General features: G+C 33.0%; 2 protein-coding genes across 5 annotated transcripts in view; one reads left to right on the forward strand and one right to left on the reverse strand.

Moving 5' to 3' along the window:
• Positions 1–19,586, forward strand: part of LOC125048971 (unc-112-related protein-like) — a 42,905-nt gene extending 23,319 nt beyond the window's left edge. Inside the window, exons 2-12 of one of the 4 annotated variants that reach the window (XM_047647966.1) lie at positions 11,147–11,380; positions 12,162–12,397; positions 13,021–13,244; positions 13,516–13,729; positions 14,562–14,758; positions 15,301–15,324; positions 15,726–15,864; positions 16,662–16,760; positions 17,452–17,676; positions 18,281–18,517; positions 18,692–19,586. In XM_047647966.1, coding sequence (XP_047503922.1) covers positions 11,147–11,380; positions 12,162–12,397; positions 13,021–13,244; positions 13,516–13,729; positions 14,562–14,758; positions 15,301–15,324; positions 15,726–15,864; positions 16,662–16,760; positions 17,452–17,676; positions 18,281–18,517; positions 18,692–18,892 — 2,030 coding nt within the window. In that variant the 3' untranslated portion in view covers positions 18,893–19,586. The remainder of the gene's footprint in view (positions 1–11,146; positions 11,381–12,161; positions 12,398–13,020; positions 13,245–13,515; positions 13,730–14,561; positions 14,759–15,300; positions 15,325–15,725; positions 15,865–16,661; positions 16,761–17,451; positions 17,677–18,280; positions 18,518–18,691) is intronic. The other 3 variants (XM_047647957.1, XM_047647981.1, XM_047647973.1) reach the window with 3 other exon arrangements.
• Positions 19,587–20,192: 606 nt separating this feature from the next.
• On the reverse strand, positions 20,193–20,931 carry LOC125054240 (protein UXT homolog). Its single transcript, XM_047656008.1, has one exon. It carries the CDS (start codon positions 20,756–20,758, stop codon positions 20,321–20,323), a length of 438 nt encoding a protein of 145 aa, XP_047511964.1. The 5' UTR covers positions 20,759–20,931; the 3' UTR covers positions 20,193–20,320.
• Between the last annotated feature and the right edge of the window lie 208 nt (positions 20,932–21,139).

Raw genomic sequence — 21,139 nt, forward strand, 5'->3', positions numbered from 1 at the left:
TCCCCTCACACTTTGAAATCGATGTTCGTTTAGCTTTTGTAATTTTAATTCTTTTGTTTAATATTTGTATTATCTTTTCGTGTATGTCATATTTTCCTATAAGTGCTTGTCACATTAAACATTGTATGTGGTTCTTTTACCAATGTATCAGTATGCCGAGCGTTGGCAAGCTTTTATCAATAAAAAAAGACATATAGTAAAAATCTCAATAGCTTAATATATAACCTGATATGTATGGACTATGTATTTCTTGTATTTTTAAACGTAAAATAATACACAATCGTTTTTAATACTAGTATGGTAATCCGAATCGACAAAGACATTTTTAACCGAGGATTGCTTCATCAGGTGGTGGACCGCCTCCGCGACGGAAGCGGTGGGTGGAGATCATAGATCTATTGCGCGCCCACGCATCGCTTATGTCATGCATTTTTTATCAAATAAGGACAGTGAAAAATACAATAGGAACTGTCTTTCTCCTTAGTTGGTCATGTTCGTGTATTTTGAATTTATCAAATGTATTGTATAAGGCATTAGGTACACTGTGTTTCCATAATTTTCATTTGTTTCATCATCTGACTTCGAGGCAGAATACGAAATTCCACCTCACCGTTGTTCCACAACTGAGCGTTTTTTAAGGCAGTTTTCGGCGGGCACCACCAATCTGTGAAACCAGCTGCCTCCTGAAGTATTTTCGAACCAATTCGACTTGAGGTCCTGTAAGAAAAGAGCGTAGCAATTATTAAAAGGCCGGCAACGCACTCGCGAGCCCTCTGGCATTGAGAGTGTCCATGGGCGGCGGTATCACTTAAGATCAGAAGAGCCAACTGCCCGTTTGCCCCCTGTTCTATAATAAAACTATAAGGTTTATTATAGAACAGTATTCGTGATTGAATTCTATTTTCGGGAAAACGAACTCGAAAACTCTAAAGGAGGCTTCGAAAAAGATTCCGACCTTTTTGAAATTGCTACAATCTTTTCTCAAAGAAGTCCCCTAAGCCGCATGGGAAATGAAATTGAACAATTAATCCATTGCTTTAATTAATACTATGACATTTAACACTTGTTGTTTCCCATTTATCTGACACAATGAATTTCATTTCGGTAGGACGTTGACTGCAAAATAAATGTCAAACACTCGTGAAAGTAAACATTGTGTAGCCTGTTTGCTCTGTTGTGCGAGATTTGTTTATTTCTACAGATAACGGTTCGTTTAATTACCCATCTGTTTACACTACTGTTACCATACACTGGGTACAAGAGCATTTTAGTTTTAGGGCCCGTTGCGTTTGATAGGTTTCAGTCATAGTGGCATTAAATATTTGTGGCTATGATAGAGTTAAAGGTAGCCCGCTGGACATATGGTAACGATAATGGGCAAGCAATGGTAGCGTCAGAGAGCAAGGCAAGGCAAGGTTTATACTCAGGGGTTCTAAAACTAAAGACCCAATCGAAGTTTAAATTCCTTGAAAGGTTTTTTGGGAATATTTCTGAATAGCAGAGATTCTATTGTGGGTCGAGTCCCACATACCCCTGCAACTTTTGGGGGCAGGGGATGCGCAAATAAAATACTCACCCCGGATATAAAAAAATGGTGGTCAAATCAAAATTGTATAGATTAATTTTACTCTATTAACTCATTTATAAAAAAATGTGAGCCGTCACGGGACGCCTGGCAGATGTGAAACATCGACATTATTTTGTAAAAGATTTTTTTTCATTAAATACAAAAATTTACAAATTTATTTCAAACCGTGACTACTTAATTTGTTTAATTAGTGACTTCGAAATACACACACCGTACACACTACTGCATATAGACGGTATATATATATGATGATATAACGGTTTTACGTGCGGCTATAGATGTTTCACATCAAAAGCTTAACATAATATGTTCTACCCTTTTACACCAGGTTGGAAATACAATAAAGTAATATGGAGATAGATCTTCAAAGTAGTCTTAGTGGGAATTAGTAATTCCAAGCCACAAACAAAATGAAAGCCTGTTAATTTAATGTTTGCCGGCTACCAATGGAGTTTTCTTTATATTAGCGCAATTACCACTTTTACAGAGACATAGGAAGCAGAGTAAATATTACTTACGGAACTGAGACTCCAGGTTATATTGCTTACTTGCTTTATACATAAAAAAATACTTTATTTGACTCAAAATTACATTTTGTACTTATATTTAAAAGATACAATATTCATTGTGGTTAACCTTATACATAATATACTTCTATGAGCACTAGCGTTTAAACTAGGCCTTGCCTGTATCTTAAACCCTAGTTCCTTCCAGTGTCATTAAGAAATTGGTTAAGTTGTTTGTCATTAAATACAATACATACAATTTCAATAGCCACTTCCTTGCCTCTTTATCCTTCTGTGTAATATTATTGTTTAGGGAGCGTTCAAGTATTACGTCACGCAATTTTTGGAGATTCTTGACGGCGTAGAACGGAAGAGAAAAACTGGCAATAAACTTTCCGCCACTCTTTTTAATCGCCAAGTTTTTTGGTTTACACAACGTTTGTAAGGAGCTCATTACACCATGTTCCACATGACATCTTAAGTAATAAATAATAATAAAATAAATTAAAAACAAAGATTTGTTCTCTATCAGCAGGAGGCATGGTGAAATAGGAGCACGCATTTATATTCTCGTGGGAATACAATACACAAATATAGCATTCTTATGAAAGGCCTAATACGAAGTATAAAAAGAAAGTGGTGCTATAACCTCTAGGTATAGGAAATCACCATATGAATTCTGTAATATTTTGTGAATTTATTTCTTAGGTAATTTTCTGTGCCTGACACGCCGTAGATACTTTGTGTCTAATACACGATGTTTACCTTCACCGTACGAGCTAGTGCAATAGGATAAGGGTTTCACCGGTGCACAGCCGTGACTCGAACGCACGACTCTGGTTTGAGAGGCATGTGCTCCAGCCACTAGTACAACACATTTTACGTTTTATACGATCTCTAATATAATATTAAATAACTCCGTATCCACATAATAATAATAATAAGAACTAATTACATACAACATAAATACAATGGAATATTAACATAGCATTGGTATATACCTCACGTTTAAAGACTGGATAAAAATCAAACAGACAAACGCATTAGCCTCCATTAATTTGTGATCAAAATTAATTAACATTTGTTGTACATTTACAAGAGTAAATTTAGAACAGCGGTCAAAAAAACTGACCATGAATAATTGTGATTGCTGTATTAACCTTCTTGGTGTGCAACGAAGCTCAATTAACATTTGTATCGGTGAAGTAATTAAGATAAGAGTAATTGACGCTATCAATTTGAATTTAAAGTCTTTAAAATATTGTATTTGGTTATCTTTACCTCATATTTTTTACAAAATTCTTTCAGTAGTATAATGATACCTGAGCGGTGTTTCCATACTTTTTTGTTCCATGTTATAATGTAACATATATAATTTTTTATTAAAAAAAATTGAATTGTTCGCTCAAGAAATGCCAGATTTTAGGTAAAAATTACTAGGAAATTGTTAAGGGAACTCAGTAAGTAAATTTTCAAAACATATAATGTAAAACTAAAATTTAAATTCCAAATTATTTTAATAAGTTTTCGAATAGCCCCTTAACAATCAAATTGCTCCCTGTGGGGCATGGGGCCCATGTTGGGAAACACTGATTACAAATAATGTCTAGCCTTGCGAAACCTCAAATCGAAATACATATATAAATCATAATACGAAAAGCAATGCATTTTATTATATATTTCAGAAAAGTTTACTATTTCCCCCGAGTTATTATGCTGTTAACAAATTTACAATGGACCATATGGTTGTATCCACAGGGCACAATTTGTATAAATAATTCTCTCATATAAATTATTTATCTCTATTACGCCTACAGACCATTGTGTTTATAGTAATTGTGTTGTATAAATGACGCAAATAATAATATTGACGAAAGTTTCAAATCTACCGTGGCCAAATATTCCAGACGAAGATTACGCTTGATTGATAAAATATTTTTTTTTTATAAATCCGACTTATATTGCAAAATAATTTGTAAAGCGGAGTCGTAAGTCTGGCTGAATTGTCTGATGACAGAAATAAATTGAGTGACCTACATATGCCTCCATAAAGACAAGAATACGTTGCATATTATATTAAGTATTTATTTATTATTGCAGTAGTCAATTGTAGACGACAAACATTTTAATATTGTTACAAAAAGGCTTGCTTGTGTACAAAAAGTGTGAGTATAAATATTAAATAATAGGTTTATATTTAAATTCTCGTTATGTGCAACTGAATATTAATTACATAGAAATTTAGATGAAATTTAAGACATTAATAGATAGAAAGAAAACAATTTTTCATTTGCCAGACGAATGTGTAAAATATATTTCATTATTTCCTTTTGGTTACACCGATAAGCTTGGAACCTATAATCTCTTTAAATTATGTTCTTTATATGATGAACAAGCTGGTTTTAGACGAGGATTTACAACAATTGATCATATATGTTATGGATCAAATAATTGAGAGGCAAAATAAAAAAAATAAAAAAAATATATATATATATATATTAAGAAAAAAGAAGACCATAGTGGTCTCGTTTTTTATCTGGGATTTATAGACTAAAGCAATTAAATCTCACACTGCAGTATGGGGAATGCCCTCATTTGAATTCATTATTTGTGGAATAAATAAGGGAATGGACTATTAGACTTAAATTTTCGTTTCTGTTTATCTTTTGTAAATCTTATCTTTTTCAGTAGGTAATGTATTTTTTCAATTTCCAATTCTTATTAATTGAATTGCCTGATATTCGTATTCATTCGATTTGTTAAGAAATTTCATTTCATTCTATATAGGTTTTAGGACTCACGATGTTTTCCTTCACGCTACCAGCAAATGTTAACCGAGTTTAAATAACCTATTGGTGCACCAATAGGTTGTGTTGTGTTGTACTATATAAACAGAAATACTGCTCTAACTTCCTTTGTGGCTTCAAATTTAATTCCCGGAATTCAAAGAACTTTCGCATTGAAATAAATCGCCAACTCAGCTATGGTCATACCGAGAGTTTAGATAAAAAGCCACTCTACACTTTCTAAGAAACCTTGTACGTCTCTTTAAGTAACTTAATATGCATAGAAATCGAATCTAGGCGGTGGTCCATTATGGCTCGCCTTGCCACTTCGACATTGACAGTGTTGCCATATAAGAAACTACTGTTGGAATAATTAATTAATCTCGAGTCAACAACGACTGTTAATTACATAAGCGCCAATTAAAATACTTGACATCGAGTATATATGTGATAATATATATAGATAAAGAGTATTCACAATTTTGTTAACCTACATAGTAATCATAAAAATAAAATTAAACTAATTTAAAAAGTGGTCCCTGGGGTAGTGTACCTATAATGCAGTATTTTCTCGCTGTATTGCGATATTTATTCGTTGAGATAATACATAGTAATAAACTATGTATTGTAAACCTCAAATAAATAAGTGAAAATGTTTTTTGTTTTTTTTTTTAAGACAATTCACACCAATTGACCTAGTCCCATGCTAAGCTGGTGAAGCTTGTGTTATGGGCAACGGATATACATACATATTATAGATAGATATATATAAATACATATTTAAACACCCAAGACCTAAGATCAACACCAAATGCTCATCACATCTATGTTCGCCTCAGCGGGGGATCAAACCCGGGACCTATGGATTCGCAGTCAGGGGTACTAACCACTAGACCACTGAGTCGTCATTGTGTGATGATTAGATAATTAACTATCACTAGATTATGAAGAATTCCTAACAATAACAGGAGATATACCCTGCTTAATAAAGAAAATCTTCTTTTTTGCGATATTACGAACATCAACTGAAGACCCAAATGGGGCATGAACAAAAACATTTGTATATCTGTTTATTAATAAATTATAGACGTATCTTAGCGTGGCATACCTAAACAGTATGTACTATATTTTCATATAGTACATACTGTTTAGGTATGCACATTATTGTAGTCAACTACATCGTATACTCATAGTACGAGATCCGACCGCGTGATTTATACGTTCATATGTTTGATTAATAAAATATAATTTTTATCGATATTTATAACTAAACCAATGCAGATCCGCAAAGGTGGCCATCCAAATTTGGCCGCAATTAATTTTAATTAAAATGTAATTAATTATTTATTTTTGAACAATTACGTTCACTTGTAATTGTTAAAAAATATATTTCATTAGAAACACCTTATCTATGGACGCATGCGCAGTAGCATAAAAACGACAAGCAGCTGGGATGCTCTATCTTTATTCGACATGGGGTGTTTATCTTAAGTTTCTCTCGCTTTTATTTATCTTTAATCGTTGGCAGTCACTATTTGCGGGCATTTTTGCATAGGCACCTATATCTCATCATGTAGGGAAAGAATTAATCTTCAATTTGGTATGTATAACATGATAATACATTATGAACGTATATATTTAACGAAATTATACCTGTTTACACCTGGCTGACATTAGGTTGCGGCCAAGTGAGGGATGGCACCTTGAACTTTCTCGGTATCTCAGGTATATTTCTTTCTAATGAAATATATTTTTTAACAATTACAAGTGAACGTAATTGTTCAAAAATAAATAATTAATTACATTTTAATTAAAATTAATTGCGGCCAAATTTGGATGGCCACCTTTGCGGATCTGCATTGGTTTAGTTATAAATATCGATAAAAATTATATTTTATTAATCAAACATATGAACGTATAAATCACGCGGTCGGATCTTAGCCTATCAGGTATCTGTGGTTTTTTCCGTGGTATGTGAAGTATTTATGCGCCTTCAATGTATTATTTGCATAACCGTGTCCATATTTCAAATACTTAATTAATATGACATGAATGAGACAAAAATAAAACATTAACGAATATAAATGCAAATCACATTGTGTTTATAATGTTTCGAGTGCTTTACAAGTTGTGGTTTTTATGTATAAACTAATTAAACCAAAACCGCATATAGACATTGTTATATATATATATATTTATTAGAAATTGTAATTAAAAAATAGTGAAAACAAAATTAAAATAACTTTAATATTTAGTTTGGTCCTAGTGGCAGTATACCTTTAACAATGGCATTTCCTCGCTGTATTGCGATATTATCTATATAAATTAAAATGAATCGCAAAATATGTATATTCCTGAGCGTTGGAAGACGGCAATTCAGAGTATTTTTTATTATTTATTCCTTTAACTCTGAGGAAGGTTTTGTGGAGAGAAAATTTAGTTTAGTGCTAAGGTTTTTATTGTGGTAGGTAAAGTGAGAAGCTATGGGGTAGTAAGCAAAATGTTCCAAGGGTTGGTATGTCGCTACTAGAAGGGTAGGCTTAGTAAAAAAAATCATTGACACGAAACAAAGTTCGCGGTAGCTACTAATTAATAAAACATTGGACAACAAATACTGAATTTTATTCCTATATTAATGTTAGCCAATACTTAAATAATATACAGTCACTAGCTGTAAATGATTCATGGTTCGAAATAGACATATTATAAGCCAAACGGTATCACTCATACAAGCTATAAGCTTTGAATAGTTATTGTCGTAATTTATATATATAAAATAATTATTTATATATAATAATCTTTACACATATATATGTGTAAAGAAATATTTTTATGTCTTAGATTATTAATTATCTGTTATGTGTTAACTGTTGTTATATTTAATTTGTTTGTTGTGTCTGTGCAAAAGACGCTAGTTTTCCTCTCTGTTAAATTTTAATTCTATTTTTTTTTGCTTATAAAAGAAATAGGATAAAAGTGATTGTTTTCAAGTAAAAATAACAAACTCTGAATGTTGTATCTCAAAATACATATTTCAGCAACACATTTGAGTTTCATTCATCAAATATGTTTGAGAAAATAGTTTATAGTAAGTGTTTTTGTCTGGTTGACCTTATATCTTGACCTTTTTATAATGAACAAAACTGAAATATTTTTGGCGTATGAGTCACGCTTGCGGAGCGGCCTTTCATGGCCAATATTCTTATATAATGGTATTATAAATGATCCAGATATTTTTATACTACACCTAAGTTATGAAGGTCTGCAGTGGCTCTCAATTCTGAGGTCGTGCGAACAAATCACGACGTGCCAATTGACTTTTCTTTCTATTTGGAAACCGGCGTGCATTAGACCCCTATCGGCGGCACGTAAGATAAAAAAGAAAACAAATCATTTATATCAATTAGGCCGATTAAAAATACACTTTTGAAAGTAAAAAATATCAAAAAATGACTCTAGTTGCCCCTTCCAAAAGGTGTAATATGAATGTATATATGGGCTAGAAACTCCATATTTATTCTTTTAAAATTACATTTTTGTATATTACAATATTTTGTATGTAACATTGAATTGATATCGGAAGACTAAGGATTAAGGATAATAATTAACCTATGAAAGAAGAATTAAGACAGTGTTAATGGTACCTTTATTAGTATATGGACTTGCGACTCGAACAGCTTGTGATTTTTCAAGTATGTAATATCAATTTGTAATTGCACTAAATAATATGTCGAATAATCGTAACACAAGCATAGTTCATATAGATATATAGTATGTCCAGTACCTAGGTACTTACAATTAACCGGTATTAGGAACAAGGGACGGTGCGCGTTTTCGCCTCAAGCCTTTATCTATTGACAATATAATTTTGTCAACCTACTAAACTTTTTAAGAAGCATAAAGGTGTATATACAAGAGCGAGTAGGTATAGAACCTCTTACCGAAAAAGCCTGGAGGCGTGTTTTTAATTGCCAGAAAAGTAGGTGGATTGGGTGGGCTAGTATAAGTTTTTATGTTCAGACTACATTGTACATTACACTAGCTAATGTTCGTCTATAACTCTCTGGCGGGCATTGAAATCAGTAATCACGGAGTCGTAAACTTTTTTATAGCCTAATAAAAAGCTCAAGAGATAGATAATGAATATATTGAAAGATATAATGTTTTCAAGGTTAATAATAATTTATTTGCAAGAATATGGTACAAAAATATTATGGTGGTACAATCTTTTAAACTTATTTTGTAACATCTATGAAAATATTGATATACTTTACAATAATCTTCTAACTTACCGTATCTTTGTTGCTCATGCTCTTGAATGAGGTTTAAGTTTCTGTTTCGATTTAGTTTTTTTTTGTTTTATTTTTTTTTATCTAGATTACAATGTTTCACACTATCTGCCACACGTAATGGCGAGCAAATTTATCTTACGTCATTTTTAAGGTAGAATTTTAACATAGTACCTACTACATTACATTATCAATCATATCATCTCATTATTAAAATATAATATTATTACATTATCAAATTAATAATTAATATGTTTCATTCAAATGATCATTTATATATTTTTTCCATAAGTTGTACATTAAGTCGATTTTTAAATACTCTAGTAGGAAGATCTTTGAATGTTTTTGGTATTATAAACCTTGATTGCCATACAAACTGTGTTTTTCCTAGGAATATCCAAGTAACTTTTTGGCATAACCAATTTCTTCCCATGTCTTCGGCAGTTGTAAAAATATTTATGTTTTTTAATTATATTTAGTATTGTCTTATTTTTTGATTGCGAGGTCACGATCACCAAGAGATGTGATAATTATTATTTGTTAAAAAGATAAACAGCGGGTAAAAAGCCTATTTATTTTTAATGTTATTAAAAAACATTTAATTTTGTATACATTATTTTTACTTGTTTACGTAAGAGTCATTCATTGAATAGTACTCCTACCAAAACTAAAATATTCTACTGAAATAAAAACTATTTCGTACCTAAATATTTCATTTGCATACTATTAGTTTTATTAACTCTTGCTGACATTGTTATACGTTCTCAATGAAAGTAACAGAGTCAGCAGACAGATTTTTAGTTCAAGTTGTGATTCATCCTAATTAGAGTTAGAATTCAATCTGATGAGTCATAAAATAGCCACCGTACGTTGAACCACGCCTCCCTCCGCGTCACGTATCACAGTGACACAAAGGGAGCTCTCTCTCTGTTTGTAAGTCATGTGTGACGAAGCTACAGTGGACTTTTTGCGTGTTTTATCTCGAGACCGGATGCGTGTTTTGTTGCTTGCATTGCGTTTAAACAAATTAAGTGCCTACGACAGATTTAGGTTTCATATTTTGTTAGCGGTATCTATATTGGAGCAGTGTTCAGCGTGCGACTCTCATACCTGAGGTCGTAGGTTCGATCCCCGGCTGACCAATGGACTTTCTATGTGCGCATTTTACATTTGTTCGAACGGTGAAGGAATTTGAGGAAACCGACATGTCTTAGACCCAAAAAGTCGACGGCGTGTGTCAGGCACTGGAGGCTGATCACCTACTTGCCTATTATATTTAAAAATGAGCATGAAACAGATTCAGAAATGTGAGGCCAAGACCTAAAGAGGGTGTAGCGCCACTGATTTATTTTATATTTTTTATCAATACTAGTGGACCCGACAGACATTGTCCTGCATGACATTTCAAGCGATTAGTAAAGCAAAGTATGAAAGTACCGACTGCAGCGCCATCTGGCGGGCTGATTTGTGAATCTAAACCATTTCCAGATCCCCTTGAACACACACAAAAAATTTCATCAAAATCGGTCCAGTCATTTGAGAGAAGTTCAGTGACATACACACTCACAGAATAATTATATATATATAAAGATTGGCAAAGTGGATATGCTGTTGATGCCTGAGAGGTTTCAGGATTTTGTTTAATAAATAGATATATGTCTGAGAGGAATACCTATACAAAAATATTATTTACAATACAAAATGAATAATTATTGTACCTAGCATCTGCTATAATCGTAGTTGATTAAAGTAGGAGATAAAAGGGGATGAGAGGAGAGAAAAGAATCAGTGGAAGCATATGCTTTATGACTCCTTTAATCTACTACTGGTATCCCTCTACTAATCCCTTTTACAGAATTATAATAATAATACTTAGTACTAGACGTAATAGATATATAGTAACAATTAAGACCTGATGTATGAGTATAAATGATATTGGATTGCTACAATTTTCATATTGGAATTATTTCCTTTCAGATTTCAAAAAGGATTGGTCCGACCACGCGTTATGGTGGCCCACACGTAACAAATGGTTGTCCCGTCCCAAGCACACATTGGACCAGTACGGTGTTCACGCGGACGCGGCTCTACACTTTACGCCGATGCACAAACCACTGCGGATCCAGTTGCCGGACCTACGATACATTGACTGCAAGATTGATTTCTCAATTGACACTTTTAGCGCTGTTGTCCAGTTGTGCAAGAGTTTAGGTAAGATAGTAATGATAGCAATAACAGGTCCCGGACCTTGACCCAGCATATGGTCAGATTCATCCATTCATTTAGTGGGGTTTGATACGCCTAACAAAACACATCTTATTTATTTTTACACTTCGTTACCTTAGGGAGCGTTCAAGTATTACGTAACGCAATTTTTGGAGATTATTGACCCCCCCCCCCATGTAACTCACCGTAACGTTTTTCAGTACCCAAGTATAGTAAAACGTTTTGTGACTACCTAGTAACTCTTTAGTTACTATTATGTGGTGTAAGTCGAAAAAAATATTAACAATAACGCGTAATTTAATCCCCGTCCCGCATCGTAACGTTTTACAAAAGGACCCCCCCCCCCCAAAATACGTTACGTAATACTTGAACGCTCCCTTATACATAAACATACATATAAAAAAGCAGGTTACATAAGTTATGAGGCAACAGGCGGCCCTATCGCTAATAAGCGTTCTTCCAGTCAACCCTAGTGAACAATAAAAAAAGAAACATTTACAGAGGGAGAGTACAAGAAGTGCATAAATAACTAACTAAAACTCAAACAAAATAACATAATAACACTACCTATAACTAAAATAAAGTAAAATCTAATGAAAAAATAAATAAACAAACAATAATATGTATAAATAAAAGTTAATTAGTTAGTGCTGAACAACTGAAGTTAACTTTTTTTGAAAAACTTTATTTCTTTATTTTGATTTTATGCCGATCCAAAGGGCCGGCAATGATTACAAATGGTAAGAGAAATATTAACCGCTTTCAGGTATAAGGCACCCAGAAGAACTATCACTGTGCTACCCCCTAGAGCCATCCCACCTGAAGCAGAACTACCAGAACTTGAAAGAGGCGAAGAAGATAAAGTCTTCGCAGCCACCTGACACAAACACGTTTATAGCAGCCACCCGTGGTTCGTCAAACAGTCTGGACAGATCCCTGGCCTGTCCTGCTACTCCACCCCCACCGAGATCTCTTTCTGCTACTCCTGTAGCTTCGCAACAGGTATTTTTTCGTTTGAATTTCGAATATTTACAACTTCTACTAGATTATTACGATACTGTGACTTGACCCAAAAATACTGTATTAGCTTTGCTTATATTTCATATTTTTTTATCTGCTTATATATCGTATAAGAATGATTATTATTATATATATATATATGTTCAATGTATATAAACTCGAGCCTTAAAAAAAAATTATGTGTACAAAAACTTACGTACATACATTGACGTACGTTACTTCAATTAATTTGTTAAGTTTTGTAGGAATTCTAAATTTTAATTGCTAAGAGGAAATCTGGCCTTTCAAATAGATTTATAATTATAATTATTTATTTATTTATTAGTAATCTTACAGCTAACATACATATTATAATCTTAAACAATATACAGATTACAGCCAAAACAGATAGAAAAACAATAATATATGAAACCGAAAATGTATGTTAAATAGACAAAAATATAAGAAAACTTATATTTAACATTAAACAGACGAAAATTAATACATAATATTTCAAAGAAAAAACCAGATTGTTACTGCTAAACAATGTCAAAGTCTATAATGTATAATAAAATGGTGCCATCTACTTGTTAACTTGAAACTAAAATGCAAGCGATTTTTTTCAGAATGGCACTTTACGCCGCTACGGTGGGCACATATACAGTACACAAAGCGACGGCTCCAGCGACGGAGGCTACTGTGGTACTCCGCCCAGGGCAGCCTCAATGGATGCCCTCGACTCTTTAGCTGATCTGTCCCTGGCTGATTCACCCTTAGAACCAGACAGCCAGTCGCGCGAGTCGCTCCTCACACCGAAAAGCTTGATGGAACGCGCCAGAATGAACGTTGGGTAAGAATCAAATTATCACATTGATTATTACAAGCAAAATGTATTTTAACTATTGATTGCCCCTTGTTAATTGTGTAGGTAGTATCGCATGAATTTCTAAAAAGCCGGCAACGCACTCGCGAGTCTTCTGGTGTAGTTTCCATGTGCAAACAGAAACATCAAAAAACATACATCATCCATCATCTTCTGTTGTATCATTGAACATCAGATCTCTGAAAATCTCATAAAATCTACTACAGAAAAGCTATAATTACTTCATAATATCTTCCAGTTGGCTCGACTCATCCCTCTCCATAATGGAACAGTATGTCCGTGAATGGGACACCCTTCAGCTCCGCTTCAAGTTCTATTCCTTCTTCGACTTGACCCCACGAGCCCAGGACGCTTCAAGGCTGAACCAGTTGTACCAACAGGCCCGTTGGCAGATCCTGAACCAGGAGGTTCATTGTACCGAAGAGGAGATGCTCTTGTTCGCAGCTCTGCAGGTAAAAAATTGTCACAATTATTCATTTATAAGTTTTATCTGACTTACAGGAAGTATTATCATGGGATGACATAAGTAGTAAATGTTACATTTATAATGACTGTCAATGTTAGGAAAGAATTTGGTATAGGCTCAAGATCCTTCTAGATCAAATTTAACGACGTTCAGTTTCGCGGTCACTTGGAGGAAAGGCTAAATTAGCCTCCAAAAAGCTTGGTCAAGGCAAGACGGTACCTCACTCCGGGCCACCGATTACAACTGTATAAAGTGCGAATTCGGCCCCACATGGAGTACTGTTCTCACCTCTGAGAGGGAGCTACCCAGTACCAGCTGGTTCCATTTGACCATATATATGATCCCTTGGCGTTGCGTAGAGATGTGGGGTCACTCTGCATCATCTACCGCATTTACCATGGAGAGTGTTCAGAGGAGTTGTTCGGATTAATACCTGATTAGTTTCATCATCCAAATACGAAATTCCACATGTATCACCTCGACGTCCGTCGTTCCACAACTCTATCACACTATTTAAAAGGCCGAAATCGCACTCGCGAGCCCTCTATAATGAGTATCCATTAATAGATCTAACTAGTCTACGAGCATTGATCTTTTATTCTTTTTCTCTTTTTATCATCATTTAACAGCACTATTTGACAGAAAGAGAGAAAATAATCTTAAAACACTAAAAAATTACTAAATTTTGTTTAAAAGTCAACAAAATTTTTTTTTTGTTTTTATAGAAGTTAAAATCCACAGGAGTATTACACATTTCTCACAGTAAACGGATTATAGATATTGTTACCAAATTTATGACCACGTGTTGCCTTTTACAGCTGCAAATAGAGCTGCAGACTCTCACAGGAGGCGGTTTAGAAGCAGCAGATGGGACTAATGCCAATGTCTCAGTGGCACCCGAAGACGAAATCGATGCAGCACTAAGCGAATTGCAGGTTCAGCTCGAAGGTGGACCACCAACCAGACCTGATATCACTCATGTGCCCGAGTTAGCCGGCTATTTGAAGTATCGAGGGTAAGTTATTACTTATTTTTTATTAGTACTCCTAAATGGATATTTCAGTACTAAAAGAATTTTCCAATGCAAGGCAGTTTCTAATATCGACCACAAGATTCAACCAACCAACGAAGTTTAAGTTATTTTAATAATTTATACAATATATTTATAATAATTTTCTTTAGTTTTATTTAATTTCACAATGGGACTGTCTAGTTATTATTGTCTAGATATAAACTTAATTGATGCTTTGTAAAAAACAAATTCATACTTAATTACTTATAATTTTTAATTGATTTTGAGGTCATGTGATCGGTTAACGGCTGGGCTCCAATGGATTTTTTTTTTAAAAGAAACCATCGTGAGGAAATTGGCTTGCCTATTTAATAATCTATGATCAGGAAATTGATAGCGAAATCTGAGTTGCCACTTGTCTGTTAAGAAGTTTTGTTAGAGTAAAGTTTGTGACTTTGGCAGGCAAAAATTGCCCCCGATATTTTCGTAAATTATATGTATTTATTTTATATATTTTTACATTGACCAATCGCGGCGTGCCACAGAAAGTTTCACAGCGAGTCTTGTGTGTAAGATTTATTTATTTTCCCCTTTATGTATTATCCTATACCCAATTTAACACTAAAATATTTTTATTTCACTTAAATTTTTGACAAAATAAATAATTTTACATTTTTGAGTGTTTTTTTAATGTTACTAACCATTACTGTATTGTTTGTAAATATTTATTTATCTTATATATCCTGCAGAAAGGTAAACCTTACATTTCTTTACTAACAAAATAGATTATTAAAAGGACACACAATGTTTTTTCCCTTAAATTAGAATATAAAAATTTGTATAAAAAGGTGAAAAGTTCACCTTTTTATATATTCTTGTGACTTATCTAATTTTTTTTATAATTAATTTTTATACCAGTTTTCGTCGTCTCCTAGAGTTGTATTTAACTCATTTTAATGTAATATTCTAGTCGTCAACGCTTCACGTTGCGCGCGTACAAGCGCGGTTGGGTGTCGTGTAGGGACGGCGAGTTGCGTATACACAGCTCACGTGACTCCGCCGCTAAAGGGGACGCGCCGTCATACAAGTTCGAGTTAAGGGGGGCTGAGGTTTGTATTTTTTTATAGATATACAGTCGACTCTCGATAATTTGACACTTTTTTGTTCCGTTCCCTTGTAAATACTCGTTAACTTTTAGTTGAATTGAATCAATGTTAATTGGTCGCCTCGGTAATTTGAAATCGAAGGTACAGTATCTTGCTCGCCAATGTGTGATAATTTGAAGTCCGGGCTTCCCTACTCTATAATTTAAAGTGTCATGTACATAACTGTAAATTGTTTTTTTTTTAATTCTTTGGGCAATGAAAGTCTGAAGTCGCTCACACAAAAAAAGATACAGACTTTTTTTGAAATAAAAATGTGTGATATATAAATCACGAATATTGATCAAAATCTTATTTATTTGAACCCCTCGCGGTTATTAAAACGCTTGTTATTTTGAACTCTTTTTAATTTAAAATTTATCTACATGAGAAACTTAATATGTCATCAGCCGTCCCAATTTTAGTCTACTAGGCTCATTCTGATTTATTTATTTATTTTATCTTTAATGCCCTTTTGAATTGGTTAACGCGCTAATATTACGAATTTTAGACGGTAATATTAAATAATTGCACACCCTCATACTTAGACTTCTTCAAATAATTTGTACACGGCTTCGGCAAGATAAACAAAATTGTTAGTTTATCTTGTACTTTTAGCGGTTGAAAGCTTATTTTTTTCCCTGAATATTACATAAAATATTAATTGTAAGTAGATTTTGTTGAAACCAAGAAGAGAAAATATGATTTGTAATCCTAACCATACCGTTTTATCACGTTAATTTATTTAACATTAATATTCACAGGTCACACCAGATGCACATCCCGCTTCAGGTCGATACGGAATCAAGTTGGAGGTACCTTCCGAAGACACCATGCAGGAAGTCTGGCTGAAATGTGAAAATGTTAGTACTAAGTATATGTTACTATAATATATTATATAATAGTATATAGGGTAAAAAATACTAGTACATCTTCAATTCTTTACTATACGATTGTTGAATAGTGTGATGTCATGTGCGACAAAAAAATGTTATCAATATCTGTACAGCCCCCTATGGGTCCTAGCTTTCGCAGGTATCTTTTACCATCACAATCTATCTCGTGCTTCTTGCATCCAATTTCAGTCTGATATTGTTTTGAAGTCCGTGACAACTCCATCCCACTAACGCAGTATCAGTAGAGGAAAACAATTGTAGCATATTATAGAAAAAATACTAAAAAAAATACAAAATAATATGATTTTTGCATATGGACATGCAAGTATATATATGTATGTAATAAACGATGATATTTGGACGTTTCTGTTTAGGGTGCGTTCAAGTATTGCGTAACGAATTATTTGTCCTCTTGTAAAACGTTACGATGCGGGGCGGGGATTGAATTACGCGTTATTGTTAATATTATTTTCGACTTTCCAGTACTTTACACGACATAATGGTAACTTTTAGGTATAAAGAGTCACGGGGTGGTCACGAAACGTTTTACTATACTTGGATACAGAAAAACGTTACGGCGCGTTACATGGGGAGGGGGGTCAATAATCTCCAATAATACAATAAATAGTATTTTTGACTGGAAAATATCTATTAACAGGAAGACCAATACGCTGAGTGGGTGGCAGCCTGCCGCTTGGGTTCCCGTGGGCGGTCTTTAGCAGATGCGTCTTTCTCTAGCGAAGTGGCGACAGTCAAGTCGTTACTCGCCCTCCAAAGACCGCAACCAGGCGCTGCGTTAAACCAACACAGTCTCCCACATTTGGACCATTTGCAGCCGGAAAATTACTTGGCGCCAAGATTTCTTAAGAAACTCAAGAGCAAGGTTGGTTGTAATATATATACAATCAGTCTTTATAATAATTGGTTATTTTCGAGTTATGGCACATTCATTCATATTCGTTAATTTAGGTTTAGTATAAACTACATTAAAATCTAATTTTTTTTTAATAAGGCCTTGAAAAGTATGATTTGTGTATATGATTATGATACATACATGATATTATAACATACAACAACTATACAATCTATATGATTGACTTGCGAACTGGTAGTAAATGTAAATTTACAAGTAATTTACCTTCTTTCTGACTGTACTGTGTACTTGTTTACCTATATGGATATAGATATTTTGAGTTTGATATAAAACCTATTATATAGATTCTCAATTTTGCATGTAAAGTGAAAACTACGACCGCAATTGATTGACTGGTTGAAAATGCTAATTCATTACCAATTTAATGTTTTTGTGACAATATGGCAAAAAGAATTAACCTTAATGAATAAATTCAGACAAGGCAATTTATTTTATATTATATAGACTTAGAGACTTTATTCTTTATTAATATTTATTTAATTTTTACAATGTTTTAAAAAAAAAACACAATATTCAATCACGATATTTCTAATATAAAATATTTTCTCAATAGTTCACCCAACGCGTGCTGGAAAGCCATGCGAACGTCAAAGACTTGCCATTGCTGGAGGCCAAGCTCCAGTACATCAAGACCTGGCAAAATCTTCCAGACTATGGACAAACTTTATTTATTGTCCGTTTTATGGGACACCGGAAAGATGAAATCATCAGCATCGCCAATAATCGTATTATGAGACTTGATCCCAGTACCGGAGACCATATTAAGACTTGGCGATTCAGTACTATGAAGGTAATATTTAATATTGATAAATATATTTGAACAATTTGTAATTTTGTTTTAAAATAGTCTTTGTCTGTGAATCTTATGGATTATAAACATACAATAATAATATCAATATATCCGTATTATCTATGGTTTTTATTATATTTGAATATATAAATTAATATTTCTATTATTCTTCAGGCTTGGAATGTCAACTGGGAGATCAAACACATGATGGTACAATTTGAAGAAGGAAGTATCATCTTCTCGGTTCAATCTGCTGACTGCAAGGTGGTCCATGAGTTTATTGGAGGATACATATTCCTCTCCATGCGTTCTAAAGACGCTAACCAGAATTTAGACGAAGAATTATTCCATAAATTGACAGGTGGATGGACATAAACCATTGATTTATACAGATTTATATGAATGTGCCTTGAATTTTACCAATGTCTTAGCAATTTTAATTTATGACTACACTTTTTTTTTATGTGGATATATTTTTGTACACTGACATTTGAATTAAGTTTTATTTTGTGTTACAAAAGCACAATAACGATGAATTACGATAATATATTCTACTAGATATACTTACTATATGTATAGTGCTTCCAATAATTGTCTTAAGCGTCTAATACCAAATAGAATTCCACTTACACATCACGGCTAGCAGTTTTTAAGGAAATAGTCCAGTATTGAATCTCAAAACTATCTTCATACATTTAGACCAAACAAATGTTTCTATACTTTACATTTATTGAACACACTTCTCTAGGAATAAGCTCTTAACAAACTGACCGATGTTAATGCCTTTTAGGACAAGACAAATGGTGCTTCAAAATTATTTATAATGTGTGGCCTTAATAAGTTTGCCATCTTAAGTTGAATCTAACACTAAGGTTAACGGCTTTTCAGAGATTGTATACTGTAGAATAAGGTTTGAGATATTGTCTCCATCGCATAAAATGCTATAATGAATTGCATAGTTAAGAATTAACAATATTTCGCCTATTTTTAATATAGAACTATTGTACAAAATATATGTACACTATACAAATTATAAATACATTATGTTTGTAAATGAATGTTAAAATAAATGTAAATTAATATCAAATTTAGTTTTATTTTTAACTGCCAACAATTGTCAATGTTTTATAATAAAGATTTACTTATTGTTAAAAAAGCGATGCTACTGTGTTAAAAACCAATACTGCTTTCAATAATACTAATTAATTAGCTGTCATTGGCACTCACTACTAATAGTAGAATATGTCATAAAACTAAAAAAAATACATTTGATGTAGTTCTTTCAATATTTTTTAATAGGTTTATAAATCTAAAAAATATTACAACAATCAATGGGTTTGAATTTAAATATAAAAGTATTTATGTGTACTCAGCACACAGAACATTCAAATATCCTCAGTAGACAATATTTATTGCTTAAAAAGTTTTTTAGAGGGGCTAGTGAATTTACTTTTTACAGTATTAGTCAAGTTATTAATAATAAAGAATGTAAGAACTGACATTGCAAACTTATATGATATGAAATCTCATTATTTACATCACTCTTAGAGCATATTATGTGATTATACAAAGTTAATCCAAATTATTACGAGAGGACAGTTTACTTAGAGGTCACCTGTATACTTTAAGGGAATATTGAAGTTGTTAAGTATTGGCACCTCAAAGTAATAGGTGGACTACATCATGGATGATTTGGATTTTTCTAGGACCATATTTTTGGTTTTGGGCAGAATTTGACTTGCTTTATTTCAAACTTATAATAATATCACATGTTATGAATGAAGTAGTTTAAAAACTCTTCTTTTAACTTGGTTTATGCTCTTGTAGTTCACTTATTCCAAATAACATTAACTTAATGTGTGCCTTGGTTTCTGCAGCTTTTTTCAATAATTCTTGTGAGCTTTGTTCGAAAACTTTTATTCTTGCGTCAAGATACTTATTTGCTTCTAATAAACTGAACTCTAAGAATGTATTCAATCCTATATTAATTAGTAGTTGGGACGTATCAGCAACAGAAGCTTCCATGAAAAAATTACAGCCTAAGTTCATCTGTGTCTTAAATCCGTCGGGGTGCATGTTTTTGTCAGTCATAACCCTTAATGCATGTTTCTGCTGAATCAAATCTGATACTTCTGCGTTAACTTTTTCTAATTTGAGGTGTATAATACGTAAATCTTCCTTTAAAACATCGTTAATAAAATTTTCATATTTTGTAATTGTATTTTCTATGTTACTTGTCATGTTTATCACACTGTAGGTATTAACTTATATATTACTTAGAAACAATCTTTTATTATTTTTAATTATTAGTAATATTATACAATAAATATTGCAACAGTAAATAACAATAACAAGAAATCAAAACAAAACTTAACCTAAACTAACTAGCAACGCACTATCCACGAAGCACTCTGACGTTTGATTCGTTTGTAAGATAATAGATATGAGTTTTGACTTCAGTACTTGACAGATCACCGAAGTTTACAAAGTTGTCAGCGTCAAACTATTAACCGTCAGTTAATACTTAATACAGCACTCGGATTTTTTTTAGTTTTTTACACGCGGATCATGGTAAAAATAATATATCTATATGTATGTGTAACTTCTTTTTTGTGAACCTAA

This window comes from Pieris napi, chromosome 1, assembly GCF_905475465.1.
Source record: "Pieris napi chromosome 1, ilPieNapi1.2, whole genome shotgun sequence".
NCBI classification, from domain to species: domain Eukaryota; kingdom Metazoa; phylum Arthropoda; class Insecta; order Lepidoptera; family Pieridae; genus Pieris; species Pieris napi.